Source organism: Haemorhous mexicanus, chromosome 3 (assembly GCF_027477595.1).
Source record: "Haemorhous mexicanus isolate bHaeMex1 chromosome 3, bHaeMex1.pri, whole genome shotgun sequence".
Taxonomy (NCBI): Eukaryota; Metazoa; Chordata; class Aves; order Passeriformes; family Fringillidae; genus Haemorhous; species Haemorhous mexicanus.
In genome coordinates, this window is record NC_082343.1 from 4,489,943 (window position 1) to 4,510,307 (window position 20,365).

Here is a 20,365-nt window from a genome sequence, read left to right on the forward strand (position 1 = left end):
TGATACCTGAGCCCCTGAGCAGGTGCAGTTGAGGGGGGAATGAGAAGTTCAGCAGTGTCATTGGGCGCTGAGTACAAAGCTGTGTTGTGAGGGCTCTTTTCACATGTTGCTGTTTGTAAGATTCTGTTTAACCTTTCCTTTTTTGTTACTCAAACTTACCTTTGTCTATTTTCTTTTTCCTCTTGCAGGATCCAAGCAAAGATCCCTGGGTTGAAGCGCAAAACTGAATAAAAAAAACCTGAAGCAACTTATCAATAGGAAAGAAAGTTCATCTTTTAAGGGGGAAAAATACTCATTGGATTTACATGGGGAGGGTCAGGGAATAGCAAACCCCTTGACATTGCAGTGCAATTTCACAGATCTTTATTTTTTAGCAACGCAGTGTTTGAGGAAAAATAACTGTTTTGACTGCCATGTGTTTCATCATCTTTAAGTATTGTAAGCTGCTATGTATGGATCTAAAACTAATCATCTTTCCTTATCCTGTGTGCAGCACTGGCTAATACAAACGACTGAGACAGCTGTACATTTGCTTCATCAGAGGTAGTTCCTGCTGCGTGCCGGAGTGTAGAGCAGGTGGGGCAGAGGAGAACACTTCCCAGTTTGTGCACTGTGTATGGTCTGTGTAGATTGATGCAGATTTTCTAAACTGAGATGTTTTAGAAGAATATACCAGTTTAGCAAGTTTTGAAAAATCTTGCCTTTTTGGTATGAGTATAGCTGTATTGTGATTTTGTTTTATCAATTGCCAATATATATATATATATATATATATGTGTTTCACAAAGCTTAGATCTTTCAGCTGCTCCACAGTGCTTTGTACTTCAGAGAACTGACTGAGGCCTGGACGAGCTCCAGAGCACACAAGCTTGAGAAACTAAAAAGTCTCTGTAAACACTGGCATCTGTTGGAAACAACAAAAGAGAAATGAACAAAGAACCTCCACACAGAGTAAAAGAAACTTACAGCATACACTTTGTTGCACAAACGTACAGTAGTTGATCTTGAGCAAATAATTCTCCAGCTTTCAGACTCTGATAATCTGTGGACCGAGTATCTAATGCTGCAAATGTTGTTTGGAAACTTAAAGCCCTGTCCTGTTATGCAAGAAATGATAAGTGAAAATTTATACACTTGCAGTTTGAGCTGTACTGAACTAAGTCTGTGGAATGCATTGTGAAATGTAAAAAAAATCCCAACAAAAAAGGAAAAAAAAAACCACCAACCCCAAAACCCCAAGTATCAATAAAGCTTATAGACATAAACTGATACCAGTATTTGGCTTTCTTGAGGCAAGTTTAATATATTTGTGTTTATTTGAAGTTCATTGTGATAAATTTCCATTGTCCATGGTGGTGGCAGTAGTGTCCCAGTAGAGCACGGTGCAGGGTGGGTTTGTCACGGTCCCTTTTCTTCCTCTGCAGCCTGAAGGAGCTGCTCAGGGCCACCTCCAGTGTCCCAGGGAGCTCTGGAAGGGCGTTGGGTTCTTGGAGTTTTGAGACAGGAATGGTTGATGCCATTTTCAAGTTTGAAGGAAATAAGTCCCAATAATCTTTCCAGGTCGAACTGTTGATTCTGATTTAAGAGCTGGACATTTGAAAACTTGTGTACAAATTTATTTGAGATGCAGATTTTAACTGACTGGCATCTTGGCCATTGAAAAATAGAAATTCATGCATTAATATTTCATTTTACAGTAAAATACAGCATTACTTCTGAGCATTTTATACAGGAAGCCAGACCATAGAAACATACAAACCGTAGGTAAGTGTTTTCCTGACAGACACTATTGCTTGAAGATATTTCTCACATCACTGTTGATTAATTCATTCTGCCACACAACTGGTTTTATTTGGGATACAATCAACGTGGAAGGAAGGCAAACATGAGTAGTTACAACACAGGCAGAGGTGCTCACTGCTGGCACCACCTGACAGAACAGGATTTGATCCCGAAGGTTTCTTTGAAAAAAAGACTGCATAGGGACTTGTACTGTGTATCTGACAAACTGCTCTGCTGTATAGTCATATAAGGCATTAATAAATTCAATTGTAAAAAAAAAAAAAAAAGTGATTCTTTGAGGTTGCTGAAGCACTTTGTGTGTTAAACAGACAGGAATCCACTCCTTTAATGGGATGTTTTTGCTACTTTTCTGTGCAGTGGGCAGCAGAAATGGACTGGCAGGAAGGTTCCAGAGTTCAAAATCCTATTGTCCTGAACTGGGACTAAAGCACTATTGCTTTTCAGAGACTAAATGTAAGTCTAAATGTTTTATTTTAGCCTTTATTTCTTTTAATTAAGAAAGGTAATTTCAAAATATGGATGTTGTGCCATGCCCAGAATCTTCAATATCTTAAATATGTGTTTTGACATTGCCCACATTTGCTATTCCTTTTTAAACTTTCTCCAGTTCCACTGTCCCTTGAGTTTTTGGTTTTGACAACATGTTCTAACAAATAGTGAAGGCTTTTGAGTTGCCTCTTGGGAATATCTGTCCCTGGTTCCACTTTTCCACGGAGGCAGCTCCCCTTTGATCTCAGCTGTCCCCCAGGCCAGGACAAGGGGCTCTGTGGGGTGAGGGAGAAGCAGGGAGAGGGAGAAGAGCCCAGAGTCAGCCACGATGAGCTTTTTCCCCCCAAAAAAAGCTGCATTTCCTGGTACCAGAGGATTTATGTTTTACTTACAAGCAGCATGGACTGGCTGGAGGGCACACATAGCCCTGCTACAGGGACATTCCAGGGATTCCTTTGGAGGCTCAGGACCCTCCTCCAGAACAGGAAATAGGGATTGATGGAGGCTTTCCCACCAGGCCAAGATTCTGGCTGGCCACTGCCTGTAGGAGTGTAAAGCACATTTTCCCAGAAAGGGGGAGCATGCAGGAACACTTGGGGAATGACTCCCTCAATCTTGGTGTTAAAATGTCTTGAACCAAGTCTGTCCAAACCCTCTCCTCTCACTCATTCCTGGAGTTGAGCTTGCACTGCTGGCTGCAGGAGCAGCTGCCCAGGAGCTGGAATGCCTCACTTTGGCCTTCTGACAGCATGGAAACAGGGGGGAATTCACTTGTGAAGGTATTAAAAAACCAAAGCAGAAAACAGGGATCATGTAAGTACCCAGCTGGAAAAGGTGAGAATGGTTTAGCCCTCCTCTGGGTGAGAGTCATAGCACCGTGTGTGGAAAGCGGGTGGGGGAGGCAAGGCTGCAGCCCAAACTACTAGAAAATTATTCCAAGGCACTTCATGGATAGAAAATTCTGCCAAATATATATATTTAAAAATAAAATGGACTTAAAAAAAAGGGATACTTTGCTCCTTCAATTAATGAAAGCTCAAGGGTTACCTCCTACCTCCCCAGCCTGCTCATTAAATGCTCCCAGCTTTACTGAGTGCACCAAATTGGGAGTTTTAAGCAGGTGTGGTTAAAACCCACCCACTTTTTGAACTTTGTTCAAGCCACAAATTTGGAAATTAAAGGGCCCAGCATTTTGTCAACATTTTCTCCCTTTTCAGACATGGTTTGAACAACACAGTATTAGGCAAAAGCAGCTTTGTGAGTGAACTGTTCATCCCTTTGGGATCCCCAGGTTACCCTTCAAACCTTGGCTTCCTTTGCAAGGGCGTTGGGCTTTCCAAGGCCAGCTCCCCTTCCCTTTTGGTAAGTTGGGATGAGTGATCTGGAAATGTCAGCCTGCAGCAGGGCTGGGATTCCTGCAGCCAGAGGGGCATTCCTGGCTGTCCCAGCCCGCGCAGCCCTCACTGGGGCAGGACAGCAGCAGCCAGAGGCTCCTCAGAGGCAGCGCCACACGAACACACTGGGGAGACAGGAGGGAGAGCAGGGATTGGCCTTGGGCACAGCCCAACGGGACAGGAGCAGAAAATAGACACAATGGGTGTGTGAAGTACAGACTGTGTGTGTGTGTGTGAAATACACTCTGTGCACAGTTGCTCTGTCTGCATAGATGCAGTGTGTGTGTGCTGTATATGTGCACAGCTGCAGTCTGCAATGTGAGCACTATGTGTTGTACGTGCACTGTGTGCACAGTTTGTGTGACTGTGTGTGAATGTGTGTGTACACTGTGTGGCTGTGTTTGTGTGTGTGCTGCGTGCCTGTCTTTGCTCTGTGGGCAGTGTCTGTGCACTGTGTGGCTGTGTTTGTGTGTGTGCTGCGTGCCTGTCTTTGCTCTGTGGGCAGTGTCTGTGCACTGTGTGGCTGTGTCTCTGTGCGTATCCATGCCTGCTGTGTTTGTGCCCTGTGTGTGTGCAGTGCATTTGTGTGTGGGATGTGTCTGTGTGGGTCGCGTTAGTGTGGCTGTGCAGTGTCTCCGTGTGTGCACACCTGTGTGGCAGTGTCCCTTTCTCTGTGTGTGTGTGTGCCTGGCTCTCTGTGTCCCTGTGTGTGTGAGTGCCCCAGTCCCAGCCCGTTACCTGCAGTCGTCCCCTCCGGTGCTCACCACGAACCTGTCGTCGTGCGAGAAGCGGATGTTGGTGACGTGCGCCGAGTGCCCAAAGTACCGCTTGTGTTTGGCCTGTGGGACAGGACAGCAGCTCAGGGCTGGCACCAGGCAAAGCTCTGTGCCCACAGCCATCCTAACCCCAAGGCCATTTCACTCCCTGGGAGTTGCCCGTGGATGGACCGTGCTGTTTGGGTGCTGTAAAAGCTTCCTGAGAACGGATCATGCTGGTTGGGTGCTGCAACACCGACTGCTGAGGGGTCGGGGAAAAGCAAAAGCTGCTCAGGTGAAAATAAAACAGGCACTTACAAATTTCTCTGTGCATGGGAAGTCAAACAGCTTGACCAGCCCAAAGTCATCTCCTGTCACTATGTTCAGGCCAGCGTGGGTCACACAGGCGCAGTTGACATCAGCTTTATCTGCATTTCGTGGCCAGATCCCAATGACTTCATCTCCAAGAATGCTGTGCCAAAATCAAGGTAAATAAAATGCATTACACCGTAAGACTTAACTTGCTGCTGCTCTTCCACAGGGGACTGAGCCAACACAGGTCAGTAACAAAAAATTGCTGCATTTAAAATAAAATTGTCCCTTCTAAATGTTTGCCCTGAGCTCATCATGGAGACCACCACACTAATACAGCATTTTTATGTGATTCTTAAGCAATCTCTATCCATTAATCCTTAGGTTTATTTCCCATGAAACCACTGGCATCACTACACCAGCACCTTGTACAGCTCTTGGTCTCTATGAGCCTTGCCCCAGGATTCCTGACTGCACTGTTCCCTTAGCCATGAGTTCCTGAATGAGGGAATGATGGTCTCTATGTCCACTTGTTCTCAGAAACAGGTATTCTACCCTGGCCTCAGCTCAATGTAATCATTTACCTCCAGAGTCACTGCCAGAGGCATCTGCCCCCTCCCACCAGCTGTCAGGAGTCCTCTGAAATGGGGAATTTGGGGCAGATATTTATGCCAGCAGAGCTTCAGAGTAGGAGGATTCTCATTTACCTTCTCCCAGCCCTGCTTGGTTGTCACCCAGTGCCAGCTCTGCCTTGGGCCTGTCCCACTTCTCGCAGGAAGAGCAAGAACAGCCACAGTTCTGCAATGCTGGGGGCACATTGCTGTGTTCATCCACATCAGGAAATACATTTTAATGACCCTCAGAACTCCTTCACACAATCAGTGCAAGTGCACGTTTCCAGGCCTTCCATGCTGCTGGTGTTTACTGATGTGGGACAAGGCTGCCTGGAGTGGCCCAGAGCCGTGTGAGGGGCCTGGGATGAGTGGCACTGAGCCACTGTGGCTCTGTGACAGCCCCCAGAGTAATTACCAGCACTAATTACTACAGACACCACACAGCCAGAGCTGTGTGTAAAACCCCAAGGGTGTCACATGGAGCTTTGGGGAAGCAGAGCCCGGGGGTGCTTGCAGCTTTGCCAGGCCCTGGGGACATCTCAGCATTTACGCCCCCAAACCTGTGACCTGATCCCAGTGCTGGCCCCACCCTCTCCTTGGGTGTTACCTGGTCCATGTGGCCCAGGTGATTTTCTCTATGACTGCAGGGTCTGTGATTTGCTTTCCCAGTGGCACCTCGTGAACTTGACGCTTGTAGGCACCTGTGGATACCTGAAAGTAGGAAAGGAAAAACCTGGAAACTGCTATAAACACATCATTTTCTTTAAAATTTCCAACAGTCTCACCAGGTTTTCTTTTTTCCTCATTATCTGGCATTCACCACATGCCATATAAAGGAATAACAATGTTACAACATGATGATGATGGAAGGAGATGCTCACATGCAGAGCTGACAGATTTTCTCTCACTTCCATACTTTACTTTATATCAACATAATTTTACTAAATCAGAAACATTTCTGAAGGAAACCCCTTCAAATTAGCAATTTAATTAAAACAACTGAGCTCTCACACAGATCCCAGCCTCAGGGAGGAAGAAAAATTATATGGTTATAATCCACAATTTCTTTTTCAGCATGGTCCCCCTTCCATTGACCTGGGATGATGCTTTGCCCTTAGCACAGCTCGAGCCTCCACCTCGTTATGGTGGCCCAATGAACCCGAGCACAGCGGGGGCTATCCCAGACATACCTGGATGTACCTGCTGTCTGCAGAGAAGTCCATCTGAATGACAAAACTGGCAATGTCCTTGCAGTAGCCAATTCGGTTTAGGGTTGTGCCTTGAGTGAGATCATAAAAATCCACAGTATGTTCTTGTGAGCCCACTGCCAAAAACCTGTTATCTGGGCTGATCCTAGGCAATAAAACATGGAGTGGGGATGTCACTGGCTGTTTTGGTGCAAGATTTGCTTTTGCTTCTCAGGCTAACGTGACAGTAATCTTTTTAAATGAAAAACACAAAAAACCTTCTATAAACAGCAAGACTGAACCAAACGAAATCTTAATGCTTAAGAGAAGAGGAAGACTGAGGATATCTCTGACAAAGGACAGAATTAGATGGAATATTGGGAAGGACTTGTTGCCTGTGAGGGTGGTCAGGCCCAGGCACAGGTTCTCCAGAGAAGCTGTGGCTGCCCCATGACTGGAAGTGTCGAAGGCCAGGCTGGATGGGGCTTGGAGCAAGCTGGGACAGTGGAAGGTGTCCCTGTCCATGGCAGGGGTAGGACTGGATGATATTTCAAGTCCCTTCCAAGCCAGACCATTCCATGACTGTATTCTATACTGTTTGTGGTTAAATGATGCTAATATTGCACTTGCATAAAGCCACAGCACAGTGTGCAGAGCAACACCAATCCTCAGGGAGTCAGCAACAGGAACCACAATGTGGAGAATCAATTCCCATCATTCCAGCTGTGCAGGGTGGCTGTAACTGAGTTAAAGCCCCACCACAGCGCCCTTCACCAGCTCACACGGCTTTCAACAAATACAGACTTACAAAACCTCTGCAAATCCACCTGGCACTCCATGGCCGTTCCCTTGAGGCAGGGCTGTGTGTTTTGAGCACCTCCTACCTGATGTCCTGAATTGCAGACTTCCTGTCCCGCTTCTTGCCCCAGACCTTGAGGCTGTTGACCAGCAGGAGGACGAACTCCCCGTTCCTCATGCCGATGGCCACCATCTCTCCATCGGGGCTGTAGGCGGCGCAGCGCGCGGGGTGCCCCAGGCTCACCTTGTTCACCAGCTTCTGCGGGGACACACGCAACAGGCTCACACCTCCCCAGCACACCCAGAGCTTCCAAACACAAAGTACAAAACTTGCTTAATTAAAAACAAATCCACTCTGTTTCCCTCTAAACATAAACCTGAAATGTCACACCGAGACTCACATCCCACCAGGCATATGTCGCTAAACAGACTTCAAAATAGAGATGTGATTTGGATGGGGGGGTTCATGTTTGCATTATTTTGTAGACTGACATCGAATTTCACACTAGAAAAAGGACTATTTAGCAGAACAAGCTGAAAAATCTATTTCCTAATTTGTTTCAAAGGTGACTTTGATATCTTCAACAACTGCTGATTGGCACAGAGCTCTCCCATTTCATTTGATACATGGAAATGTCCTAGAAAGCTCTTGCATTTTCACCCAGCTGGTTGTATTTATAATAGATTAATTTTCCTCATTAAAAATTACCCTGTTAGCTCAGGTAACAAGCTTTCGGAAAGGTTTATGCTGGCCAAAATGAGCTGAAAACTTCCTGGTGGGTTTTTTTTTTTAATGTTTTATTTGTTGTTTTTAGAAATGGTTGTGTTAGTCAATTTGACTTGGAAAAATTCCTGAGGCAACATGCAGAGTTCCAAAGGAAGGCTCTGAAGAAGAGGGAACCTGCCAAGAAGGCAGAATGATGGGCAGGGCTGTGTGTGTGACAGCCAGTCTGTGTCACCCAGACAGGCAATGTGGAATTAAAATGCTTCCTTGATCCCCCAGCCTGCAGATTTGGATCAAAATAAACAATGCCCAACAAGAGGCATGCCATGAGCAGGTGTGCTGGTGAATCCCTACATTCCTCTGGAAGTGCTGCTGCCAAACATGACCAAAACCTGCTCAGGACAGAGGCAAACCCTGCTCTCATTCCAGGGCTGCTCAAAAGCACAGATGGAAAAATGGATGCTTGGATAAAATGCTCATTTTTAATCACACACTTTCACATTCGCGGTACTCACTTTGTCCGACAGGTCCCAGATCCTGGCTGTTCCGTCGTTGCTTGCAGAGATAAAGATGTCTTTGGAGGGGTGAGTTGCCAAGCCCCAGATTTCCCCTTCCATGTGACAGTCAATTAACAAGTTTGAAGCAGCGTTTTTTTCTCCTACTTCAAGAATTTCTCCATCTTTTGTCCCCACTAAGATCTTCCCCTGTTTGTAGCCGAAGAAATGGAGTGGAGAGAGGTGGTCAGTGTAACAGGAACTGCCACGGTTTAAACTGCCAGAGCTTCCTTGGCAAATACTTGGAGAAAGCATAAACACATTAAGCTTGTAATTGGTAATGGCTACTTGATTGGAAATATAAAACAACATTCCTCAGTGGTGTTGTTATCCAGGAATGTGTCAAAATGAAACAGAGACCATCCCTGGAGCGCTCGGCTGGACAGGCCCCACCCCCTGCAGCATCACTGCTCCTTTCTCAAGCACAATTCAAACACATGCAAGAGTGACTGCAGCACGTCAAATGCCTCCGTTATTTCTACTGTGTTCCACCTCCCCAAGACTCACGGTCTCTCAGTAACTCCCAGTGGGGGGTTTGTGACTTTAAAGCAGCAGCAGAAGTTCAGGCAAGCAGCTGAGCTCTGCCCTCTCCCGCTGCGCCCGGCCGCTCCTCACCTTGCCCCGGCACACGGAGCGCACGCACTCGATGAGCTGCCCGGTCTCCAGCTGGAAGGCTCGGCACCGCTTCATCTCCTGGTCCCACAGCTTCACTGCTCCCCCCTCCTTCGTGCTGCAAAGGAGCCCTGGTGTTACCTGGTGGCTCCTTTTCACAAGGAAATCCCACCAGTGTTTTTCTGCTTAAATCACTAAATATACATTGACCCACCCTCCACTCTATATTGCTATTACGGTGCAATGGGAAGTAAAGAATAAAAAATTAAATGCTTTGACACTTCACATTTAAACGGCACCATAATTTGTACAAACCAAACTGCTCTCTTGTCACGTATCTCAAATCTCTGTTTCTTGGCAAGTCTGTTTCTTGTGGTAATCTCAAGACCCACAGCATCTCCACTGGGAGAGGCTGCCTGTAGTTTGACAGAGCTAACAAATGAAGAAAACTCCACTTGTGGCAGGAGCTCAGGCAGTAAGAGTTTATCCAGGTGTTTGGAACAATTCCAAAGAGGTTCAGCATCTCCCTGCTGCATAACCTGCATAACACATGCTACTGCAACCCTCAAGTATCCTCCTTTAGTCCTTCACTTACTGAGCCACCTGGGCAGGTTATGCAAAACTGAGAGTGAAACTGCTCCAGCACAGAGACCATTTATCCCTGGGGTGCTGGATAAATAATGAAAACAAGAAGCACACAAGCGAGCCAGAAGTTGGCACTTTAGGAAGAAGCTGTGTCTTACGGCCTCTCCTTCCCTCCAGTAACAATGAGCCCGTCGCGCAGAGTCGTGTACATGGTGAACACCGGTCCTGTGTGAGCCTTGGCCACCAGCCTGACCAGGAAATGATCCTTCCACACATAGACATCTCCATTTATGGCACCAGTGAACGTGAGGTTATTCTGCAACAGACAGCAGCAACCTCTGACACAACAGACACCTCGGCATTTTTGTTCAGCTTCAAGTAAAATCCTTTAACTTAAATTTAAAAGTCCTTAATGACCACACTGGATTGTCACTGCTGGTGGTATCACTGGCATGTGTTACACCAAATACCCTTAGCAGAAAAAATGATACAGGAAATAACAGATCAAGTTTAAGTTAAACAGAGAAATAACCAGCAAAGTGAGGAAAAAAAAAAAAAAAAAAAAGCCAGGCATGCACAGAACTTAATAGAAGACATTCACCCAAGTGTGCTCAGGAAATTCAGGCAAGGATCTCAAGGTGCACAGGTTTTAAATCCATATTTCACTAACAAGCACTGGGTTGGATTTCAGCAAAGAAAACCGACCCTTGCAGGTTTAGTACAAAGGTAATGTAAAATCCTGTAGCAGGTAATTTGAACTCACTGCTCCAAAGGCAACAGAGAGCATGGTTTGCATTTTGGCATCTTCCATGGAACCAATGACTCCTTTCTTGTAGAGCAAAGCGCTGCCAGCCAAGGTCCAGAACTTCATGTGTTTGACCCCCACGGACACAAACTGGGTGTCGGAGTCCGGGCGGAACTCCACAACGAAGATCCTCTCCAGGTGTCCTCCCCTGCTGGCAACTTTAGCCCCTGGTTTAATGAGGAAAGGATGGAAACAAAGCTGAATTCACCTGAGGAATTAAGCTCTGATATGATTTTATCAAATAAATTGAGCTGGTATTGGATTAGAGATCTGTGCCCCAGATGCTGACAGCTGCAAATCCCAACACTGTTTAGCATATCAAACATCTTAATGCAACTCCCAACGTCCCTGGTTATTCCATTGCACCCCACAGATTTAGGAAATGCAGATTTAAGGCCTTCATAGCACAATCTGTCTCCTGGGTCAGTGAAATAACACAGAAATGTTGGCTATCATCTGGTGAGAAACACACACTCATGAGCTGAGGCCCTTTTCCTCTCCCCTCCATAATTTCCAAAGATAATTCTTTTCTAGAAATTACTTCCCAAAGGCTTATCTCCATCATAGTACTTGAAGTGTTTTAGGAAAGAAAAGGAACAGTTTCCTTAATTTCATTTAATTTTACATTAAGCATCATTCTTTTCTTAATTTCCACTCACAACAGGTGTTTAAAACTTATCTTCCTGTTCATATTTTTTAGCCCTTCGCCATCTTTAACTGATTAACTGAGATAGAGTGGGGAGACAAAACTCCAAAGACTGGAAAGGCAAAGCCAATCATTGTGCACAGCTCTGTGAGGCTGAAGGACCGTGATTTCCCCTGGTTTGTACCTTCTTGCCACCTCCAGACAGTGATGGTGTGCTCTGGGTCGACTCCCACTGACACCAGAAGTTTGCCAGTGGCACTGAAGTTCACGTAATTGACTCCTTTGGTGTGGAAGCAGCGCAGCATGGAAAGGGTTTGCTTGCTCATGGCATCCCATATATGAATTGTGGGGGTTGTTCCTGTGGACAGAGAGGTGTTGGAAGAGAATTAATTCTGAAAAGCTTCAGTGCAAACCAGGCATTTTCCAAGAACATTTAACCTGAACAGACAATAGTTGGGGTTTTGGATTTGTTTGAAGATTAGCACTACTGGGAAACAAAGAGAAATCAAAATAGCTTGCAAAACACAGGGGGGGGAATCATTGTAGTCCATGAAGTCAGACAAGTTCTAAAAGGACAACGTAACATTCATGAAGAGCCTCATGCAAAAGAAATTGCCTGCAGATGTTTCACTTGTATCCATGGTTCACACAGATACAAAGGCAACATGGAACTCTACAGGACTCTGCTAAATTCACAAACAAATCAGCCTTACCTGGGAATTCTGTCATGTCACCTGCATTGTGAGAGCAATGGCAAATGAGGAAGCACCAAGGGAAAACAATAGGTGAAATAAGTCATGTGACTCGTGCTGAAGTGCCAGCATCAGCACCAGAAGGAAAACAAAATTAAAAACTTGGAAATGGATATGGATTAAATCAACAAAACAAATAAGCAGGAATATTGTTGAACTTTTTTGGGTATATTGGCTTTTATACACAAATATTGCAACAATATTTAGTACTTTTAAGTTTTAAAAATGGTATCTAAAAGAAATGTTACAGGCATGCAGGTTTTAACAATTATTAAATTCAAAAGTGAAGTGAATCCCTAGTTATACAAAGTACCCAATCAAACTCAGAAGCACTGATCTCCTGAGGCCTAGGAAAAGGGCCTTTAGCCTTTTCCATGTTCCAGAAATCAGTGTTTTGTCCAGCTCTGGCACCACATGCAGGTTTGGGTGCTCCCTCCACATTCCAGCCGCAGTGACCGTGCTCAGCACAGGCAGCAGAGGGTTTGTGTTTGTCACTGTGCTCATCACCACCATTCCCTGCCCCTGTCCTCACGTTATGGATTCCAGTCTCCTTCTGAAGTGGGCTGAGGAGACATTCTGACCCCGTTCTCCTCCATAAAGTTAATTATCAGCATTAGGCTGGGGGGCAGCAGATCCTTCTCAGGCCTGGGATAACTCATCCTGTATTCCCCATGCAATGTTTACTCCTGCAGGACCCTCCATGTAAACAACAAACACACAAAAACCACACATCAGTGGTTTCTCAGCTGTCCCTGGTATGTCCCCTAACTTCTGCTGAGATCTCTCTCTGTTTCTGGCCTTTTCTGTACAGCTCCTGTATTCCTGCAGAGAAAATGATGCTCATTGTATTCTCACTGCTAACCAGTGCCCTGGACACAGGAAGGAAAGAAGGAACTCTATAAATCAGGTTATTGAGATGATTAGGCAATTTATCAAAGTTTGCCTTCTGAAATATGATTACACTACAATTAACTCTAAAATCCAATCACTCACAGTCAGAGATGGAACCGAAACAGTAAGAAAACCCTGGAGCTTGATTACTCCTTCCAAATGAAACAAAAAGCCAAATTCCCCACAGGAAAGCCCCAGATAAAGCAGTGCCTGAGAACTGTGAGTGAAGCTTTGCTGGGGGGCACGTACCGATCTGGCTGGTGGCCACCACGTTCTTGTACTTGGGGTGCTGGTTCACTGTCAGGCACAGGATGTCATCAGTGTGCTCCAGGTAGAAGCTCTGGCTACCTAATGCCATCCAAACAGGATTTCAGTCACCACAGGACCAAGGAAGAGCCACCACAGACTATTTGGGCAGCTGCTACAACTCTGCAGGGGGGGAGGGGCCACTAAGGCTGCCCATGGCTGCTCTGCTTCCATTCCAGGCACCATTCCCAAATGCACTATGGACATGACCATCAACACACAGAGGTGGATACAAAAGCAATATTTGGGAAATTATCTCTATACCCAGGGAATCGGCCCACAGCCACCACAACTGCAAGAAACACCAACGGTGCCAAAGCAAAGCCCAGGTTTCCCAGAGAAATCCCAGTGAACCGAGGCAGTGAGTGGGGAAGGGGAGGCAAAGCCCCAAGGGAAGGGGCCTAGAAAGGACACATGGGGCCATCCTTGTTTCCCAGCCCACAGGCCAAAGGCTGTCCTAGGACAGGAGTCCCCAAAGGCCACCTACAGGGGCTTTGTGTTATTTACCAAGATACAAAATGTGGGAAAGCCATGGGAAGATTAAAAAGTTCAGACTTCCGATCAAAAATATTTTCCTCATAAAGTATTTTTTCAAATGGAATTACCAGTGGAGAGGTTTTGGACAATGCCTGCTGCAGCTGTGTGGAAAATAATGTCAGCACCATCGTTCAGGTAGTGGAGGTTGTTGCGACAGTCAAATCCTCTGTATCCAAACACATGGTCTAAAGCCAGCTCCTGCTCCAGGAAAACAAAAAGAATAAGAGTGAAATGGAAGAAAAAACAAGATTTCAGAGCCTGGACCACTTTAGGACAATTCTAAATTACACAAGTACAAATATCTTGTAGAGGCAATAGAATAACAAAAAAATTATTAGTTATCCCCACTCTGCCCATTTATTGAGGCATAACATTATCAGAGGCCATCAACAACCTTTAATTGGTCAACTAAAGCACTGCATTCTATTATTTTATTTTTTAATTATTCAGAGGGCTATAAATGCCCTGGTTCTGTAAATTCCCATTCCAAACAGATACAACTCACAGAACAGGTTGGATTTTATTGCTCTTCCCATCACAGTTTAATATTTATATAGGGCATCAGATTTTTTAAAGAAGCTATCTGCTTCTTTAAAAAATCTGAGTTTTCAAAAATCATTCTCATAAACTACCAAACTTCCACAGACCAATTTCTGACCTTAAAGTCCTTAGAGGAAGCCAGGGCAAGCTATTAGTAACTCTGTAATTAAGACATTAATCAGAGGTGTAATTGCAGCTTACAATGAGCAGCTGCCAAGGAAATTTCCTCCAGGCACCCAGGATGGTTGATGGATTGTTGTTAGAGCTGCCTTGGAGCCCTGAAGCCCAACTTAATGACTGTCCCAAACCCAATCACAGCTCACTGGGAACAATCCCAATTAGCCATAGACCAAGTGTTGCAAATGGTCCACACAGGTCACAAAATATTCCTGGTTCTGCCTATTATGTGGGAATTCAAAGAAGTTGTTTGGGGAGAAAGGGAAGTTCCAAAGTCAATGAGCAAATTCCATCATTCAAAGTCCTACACAGGATTTTTCCCGGGCCAAAGTGCTGGTTCGGGATGTATTTCCCTTGGGATTGAGCAGGGAGCATGGGAATGCACATCCTCTGTGATTGTACCTGCCCTTCCCTGACAGACAAACAGGGATGGATTTCACCCAGCACGTTACTCTTAAAGAAATAGAAAAGATATGAATTCTGACCTCAACCAGTTTCTTTTTTTTGTTGACATTGTTCTTTTGCAGTTTCTCAGGCTGAGGAGCAGCTCTGCTCACAGGTGGCCTGAAATGAACGTTTAAAAAAGGAGACAATTGATACATTTGAAAGTTAAACACAACCTTCAAAACCACAACACGTGTGAGCAGCAAATGGACAGTTGCCCCTGTATGAGCTTTTTTCAGAGTTGTACAATAAACTGATTAAAATCCTGCACTTTTTGATAGAAAGTGCAGAAACATTGATGTGGACTTCACGGATGAGTGGCAGAACAAACAACCTTACACCATTCAAAAGACCCCAAACCATAATGATTTCAATCCATGGAAAAATCCTTGAATATGAAATGATGGTAAATTGGTGCTTCCAGAAATGATCTGAAGTAATTTCTGCAGCTGGCTGTTGACCTCTGCCCAGCCTTGCTTCTTCTGAGGAACCCCATCCCAAAACCTTGACATGGCTTCAATAAAATCTTCTCAAAATCATATTAAAGATAAAATGGTTGCATTTAAATGCACAAGTCATTCATCCAAGGGAATTTGGGAGATTGAGGCCAGCAAAGCTATTTTATATAATTACAGTTGCTAAAAGTAGATAAAGAGACAAATGCAGAACACAGGCTGAGACAAAATCTGATGTGTGCAAATGGTCTGTAAGGCCAGATAACCCCTGCTGCTGCTGTTGATCCTGCTGGGAAAAGAGGGACAGAGCTAAGGGGAGCACGTGGAAAGCATTCCCAGAGCTTATGATTCCAGAAAAATGTGACCTTGCTATTACATTCCACACGCTGTGAAATTTGTTCCTGTCCTGAGACCGTAACTACCAGTAATTCCCATTTTGCAAAAAATTAATTGGAGAAGAATGCAATCCCTTTTGTGTATAGGGAGCTGCTTTTTCTGGAGCTGGATTTTTCATGGAAGGTATTAAAGGCACGGTGGACAGAGCACAGTGGGGACTGAGCCCTGTGGGAACGAGCAGCAGGACAAGCTGAGTTGTGAGACAGAGCAAGGCTGGAGGTAACCAGTCCAACCCAAGTCTCAAGCACAGCAAGGACCAACAAGCACATGAGCAGGTGACCCCGTGACACAAAGAGAGTGAAAGAGTTACCTTGATCCCCTTGTAAGCAGCAAATAAAGCCAAGCAAGAAACTTAATAGAGTTTAGGAGTCACTTGTGAGCACGAGACTCATGCACAAGCACTTTCAGAGCGCAGCAGTCATTCCTGGGGCACAGCACGTGCTATCCAAGCATGCCAGCAAGAACTAAAACAGAAACCAGAGAGTGCACAGACCCGCAAACATCGCACCCGGCATCCCTGGGCAGCCTGGCAGCTAAAGATCCTGCAGGATGGGGGGGAAAGGGAAGCTACATCCAAGCTTCCTGCACACTTTGCACCAGAGCAGAACGGGGTTCCATGGTTGGTTTATTTTCAGGAGCCTGACAGGGAGGGAACTGGTAGGAAGTTGAGAGTTTCCTAGGCAGTGCTGAGATTGCACACAATGGATGATTGTTCTCTATCCCAGCTCAGCTGCAATTTAGCCCACAATGGCTGTGAGGAGGCCAAGTCACTGCCAGGACAGCCTGTCCTGCCTTGTCCTCAGGGAACAAGTACCTTCATTTCCTCAGAGAGTGCCCACTCAAGTCCCCTGGGGTGACTCTGGGTGGAGCAGGACCAAGCAGCAGGGCTGTCACCGGCAGGGGAGGGGCAGAGGAAGTTATTACAAAATCTAATTGTCTTACAAAATAAATTCATCATTTCATTACAGCCCAGATTTGTGAGGGCCTCTGAACTGGCACTTAGGAAAATAATTGTTTTCTTGCATGCTTTTTTCTGTTTTAGTGTTCTTTCAAACTGGATCACTTCTACATTTCTTTACCTAGGAATATCAAAGTTTATGACAAGAGCAAGCCAAAATACTTCATGAAAGCAAGAGAACACTACCACTGTGACATGCTTGATAGTCACCAGATTGTAAGCATGAGGCTTAACTTGGAGACACACACAGAGATACTTTTATAGATACCTACTCACAGCACACACAAACACAGATGTGTGCATCCATATATACACAGCCATGTATATATACACACACGTGTGCATTCACTGCCTCATCGCCATCTTAATACAACAAATGGAAAGCAGCACATTGGAAACATTGGAAGAAGTCATTTCACTTTTAACAAGGCTGTGACTACATCTAGTTTGTTTTGACACAGGAGATGACACTGCCAAGACAAGACATTTGCACTGTAGCAAATGAGAGCCCTTTGCCCTGCTGGACCTGTGCAACCTGCATGGCACATTCCCAGCAATCCAGGCCTTGCTGGGCTCCCCATCAGTACTTACTTGACAATTCCCTGCCTCCAAAGGAAAGCAAGTTAAAACATAACACAAGCATTAATGGTTTCTTTGCAGCAATTTAAAACAAACGTGCTTAGATCATGTTATGGCACAGAGGAGCTCCAGGAAAGAGAGGACACAGTCAGATATGAAAGGGTTTCAGCTCTTTGGGTACTGTGAACACAGCAGAGAAGGTTTCTGTTACTCATGGCAATCTCGAGGATGATCTCACAGGAGGACAGGCAGCTGTCAGTCAGGGATAGAGGTCCAGATCCAAACTGACAAAACCTCAGCACCACCTTCATGCAGAAATGTGAAAAGATGTGAGTGAACATTCCCTCCAGCCACGGGGGGAGAGAAGCTCAAATCAGGGGTGGGGTGAACGGGCAGCACCAGGATGGAGAACAACAGATGGACACAAGAAGAGCTGGGCTGGGGGGAAGAGGGAATGGGGTTTTGGAAGAGTGGGGCACCTCGGGGGAAGAAAGAGATGTGATCTTAGCAGGGCCAAAGTATGAGAGGAAAAAAGCTAGATCTGTTTAGATGGAAATTAAAGGTCAAAGGAAAAGGCAGATCAAAAACTGTTATGATAAATTCTATGGGAGGGGGATATAACCAGCTCCTCTCTCCAGGTCAGGGGCCAGAATTGCTGTCTGGTTGGAGATGCTGACTGCAGTGAGAAAAACCTGGGAACAACACAAACAATTCTGCTCCAAGGCCAACAGGAACAGCATGGGAACTCCAGAAACAGCTTCATGTGAAAGGGACCAACAAGGTCTGGGGCAGGGACAGATGGACAGGAATGTCCTGCAGCCAAGAAGGTGACAGCTGAGCCAGCAGCAATGGGTGGGGAAAAGCTTCAGGCCCAAAAGGGAGATGGACATGGATTTACATGGCTGCAAACTGGAGAGGGAACACACTTGGATCTACACAAACATGAGCAGGACTGCTCCTGAGTAGAGAAAGCAAGGTTCAAGGAGAGGAAAGCGTGGTAAGGGTTGGATTGGGCAACAGAACAAAAATCCAAGGTTTAAAAAATATACTGCTCATTTCAGAAAAAATGCAAAAGCAGCTTTTAACTGTGCCCTTCACCAGTGACAGGAGGGGACTCCCAAGTGCCCCCAAACTGCTGCAAAACTCCTCAAGCTTTTTTTAATCCCCTCCCAGAGAAGGGATTAAAAGATTTTGTAAATTCTAAACCCTTGGATTTTCCCATCCCAACATACATAGGAGTTTTACATACAACTTTTCCTGCTGTTACTTTTCCTTAACTTTTTGTAGCTATCATAAGACAACAAAAAGAAGAGGATTCAACGTGAAAATACCCTACTTTCAAATACAGCAGATCAAAGCAAAGCTCAAACAGAACTAGAGAGAAACACCAGTGGTAAATTGTGTTTTTAAAGGACTGAAAAAGCCTTACATGGTCACAATATTTATAACTTCACATGTATGCTGATGCACTCTAAAATAAAAAAAAAAATTCAAAACCTCAAAAAATCTCAAAGTACTGCAGGACATATGGTGGGGCCAGCTGTTGTCACAGCCTGTCAGGGCAGCTGGTCACTGCACTCCCAGGTCATTCCAGCTCAGTGCCCAGTGAAACAAGCACCACAGCAATCAGTAACCAGGGCAACCACTGGAATGAAACCTGAGGGGTTTTTGTTCTGAGCACCTTGGGAAGTGGCTCCTTAAACAGCTCCTGTACCACACACTGGCCCTGCTGTCCCTCACCCCCTGAAGGGACAGAGTCTTTTCCATTTGTTTTGTTATTCCCTGCATGAGCTGCAGCATGTTTTGAAGCTGCATTGTGTCAATACAAACACTGAACAAACCACATCGAGCAGATCCTCCCTCTGCCTGACAGAACATGAGAAACATGGCTTTTCCATCAGCCCTGGAGTACCTCCTGCACAACAGCCCTGAGAAAAGCTGAGTATTTCACAACACCCTCAGTGCAGAGAGCACTCAGGCTCAGAGAGAAAGGTGCTGGGAATGTGTGGCAACGCTGGCATCCCTCAAGTTCCACTCCCCCAAGTGTCACACAAACAGAGAAGACCTTTGAGCCAGCTCTGTGCTGACCTGTGGGAGCAGTGAGATTGACTCTGAGTTCAGCTGCTTGGCAGGGACTGACAAATACCAGTCACAATGTGTACAAGCCTTGGGGACAACTGGGATGAAACCAGCAGGCTGTCAAATGCATTTAGGGTGCATTAATTTGACATAATGCTGTTGAGAAAGTAAAAGTGAATATTCCAAATGATGCTCCTCATTCTCAGAGAGGGGCTTTCGGCTGGAATAAGCCCAAAGTTATTTTCTCCACCCCAAGGATGTATTTTTTCAGACACATATTGAACAGTGCCCACCTACACAAACAGAACACAGATTCACACTCAGAGCTGTTGCAGTGCACCCACAGACGTGTGTGTGTGTAAAGGTGCAGGAACCAAGGCTGTAACCATATATCAAATCATTCACTTCACGGTGCAAAGGCTTGTGGGGGCTATCTTATATAAGTTAGCTCATGTTGTTTTAAAGAAATCAATAATTTAAAGAGTAACATCTGAAGAGAGAAAATTCAACTTCTTTAACTTTTCCCCCTTAATAGGACATATGATTACACAAGGCAAACACCACGACAGAGACCAGTGTCTGAGGTGGGTAATTCAGGGAGGGTGAGACAAGCCAGGATGCCGAGAAAATGGAAAACCAGACCAACATGCTAATGCTGCTTCTTGTTTTCTACACATTCCACCTGCTTTGGAGGAGCTCCCATCACCAGGTACATGTGGAGTCATGCAAATTGAGCTAAAGGAGAGCTGCAGATGCAGGGGGTGTGTTAGGGGTTAGTAGGAGGCCAGATGCAAACAGGCCTTTGCCTTTGAGATTAGTAACAAACACAGTCATCAGCAAGCTCGTGTTACTTCTCATGGCATCAATTCTTGGTTTCAATGGTCCCAGTTCAAAAACCAGCCCTTTTGTGAAACAGCACAATTCTGTGGCACACAGCAGAGCTTACAATTGTCCTGGATTGTCTGGGACAGTC

General features: G+C 45.4%; 2 protein-coding genes across 6 annotated transcripts in view; one reads left to right on the plus strand and one right to left on the minus strand.

The window, feature by feature from the left end:
• RTN4 (reticulon 4) overlaps positions 1-1,269 on the plus strand; it is a 40,538-nt gene extending 39,269 nt beyond the window's left edge. For all 5 annotated transcript variants that reach the window (XM_059840569.1, XM_059840565.1, XM_059840566.1 and 2 more), the window contains one exon: positions 189-1,269. In XM_059840569.1, the coding sequence (XP_059696552.1) occupies positions 189-231 (43 nt within the window). In that variant the 3' untranslated portion in view covers positions 232-1,269. The remainder of the gene's footprint in view (positions 1-188) is intronic.
• An 8-nt stretch (positions 1,270-1,277) lies between these two features.
• Positions 1,278-20,365, minus strand: part of EML6 (EMAP like 6) — an 88,008-nt gene continuing 68,920 nt past the window's right edge. The window contains exons 28-41 of the mRNA XM_059843444.1: positions 14,967-15,045; positions 13,833-13,962; positions 13,171-13,269; positions 11,463-11,636; positions 10,591-10,799; positions 9,986-10,143; positions 9,246-9,360; positions 8,592-8,780; positions 7,439-7,611; positions 6,558-6,720; positions 5,975-6,078; positions 4,760-4,913; positions 4,425-4,525; positions 1,278-3,811 (exon numbers count right to left, since the gene is read on the minus strand). Of these exons, the coding sequence (XP_059699427.1) occupies positions 3,787-3,811; positions 4,425-4,525; positions 4,760-4,913; positions 5,975-6,078; positions 6,558-6,720; positions 7,439-7,611; positions 8,592-8,780; positions 9,246-9,360; positions 9,986-10,143; positions 10,591-10,799; positions 11,463-11,636; positions 13,171-13,269; positions 13,833-13,962; positions 14,967-15,045 (1,873 nt within the window). The 3' untranslated portion in view covers positions 1,278-3,786. The remainder of the gene's footprint in view (positions 3,812-4,424; positions 4,526-4,759; positions 4,914-5,974; positions 6,079-6,557; positions 6,721-7,438; positions 7,612-8,591; positions 8,781-9,245; positions 9,361-9,985; positions 10,144-10,590; positions 10,800-11,462; positions 11,637-13,170; positions 13,270-13,832; positions 13,963-14,966; positions 15,046-20,365) is intronic.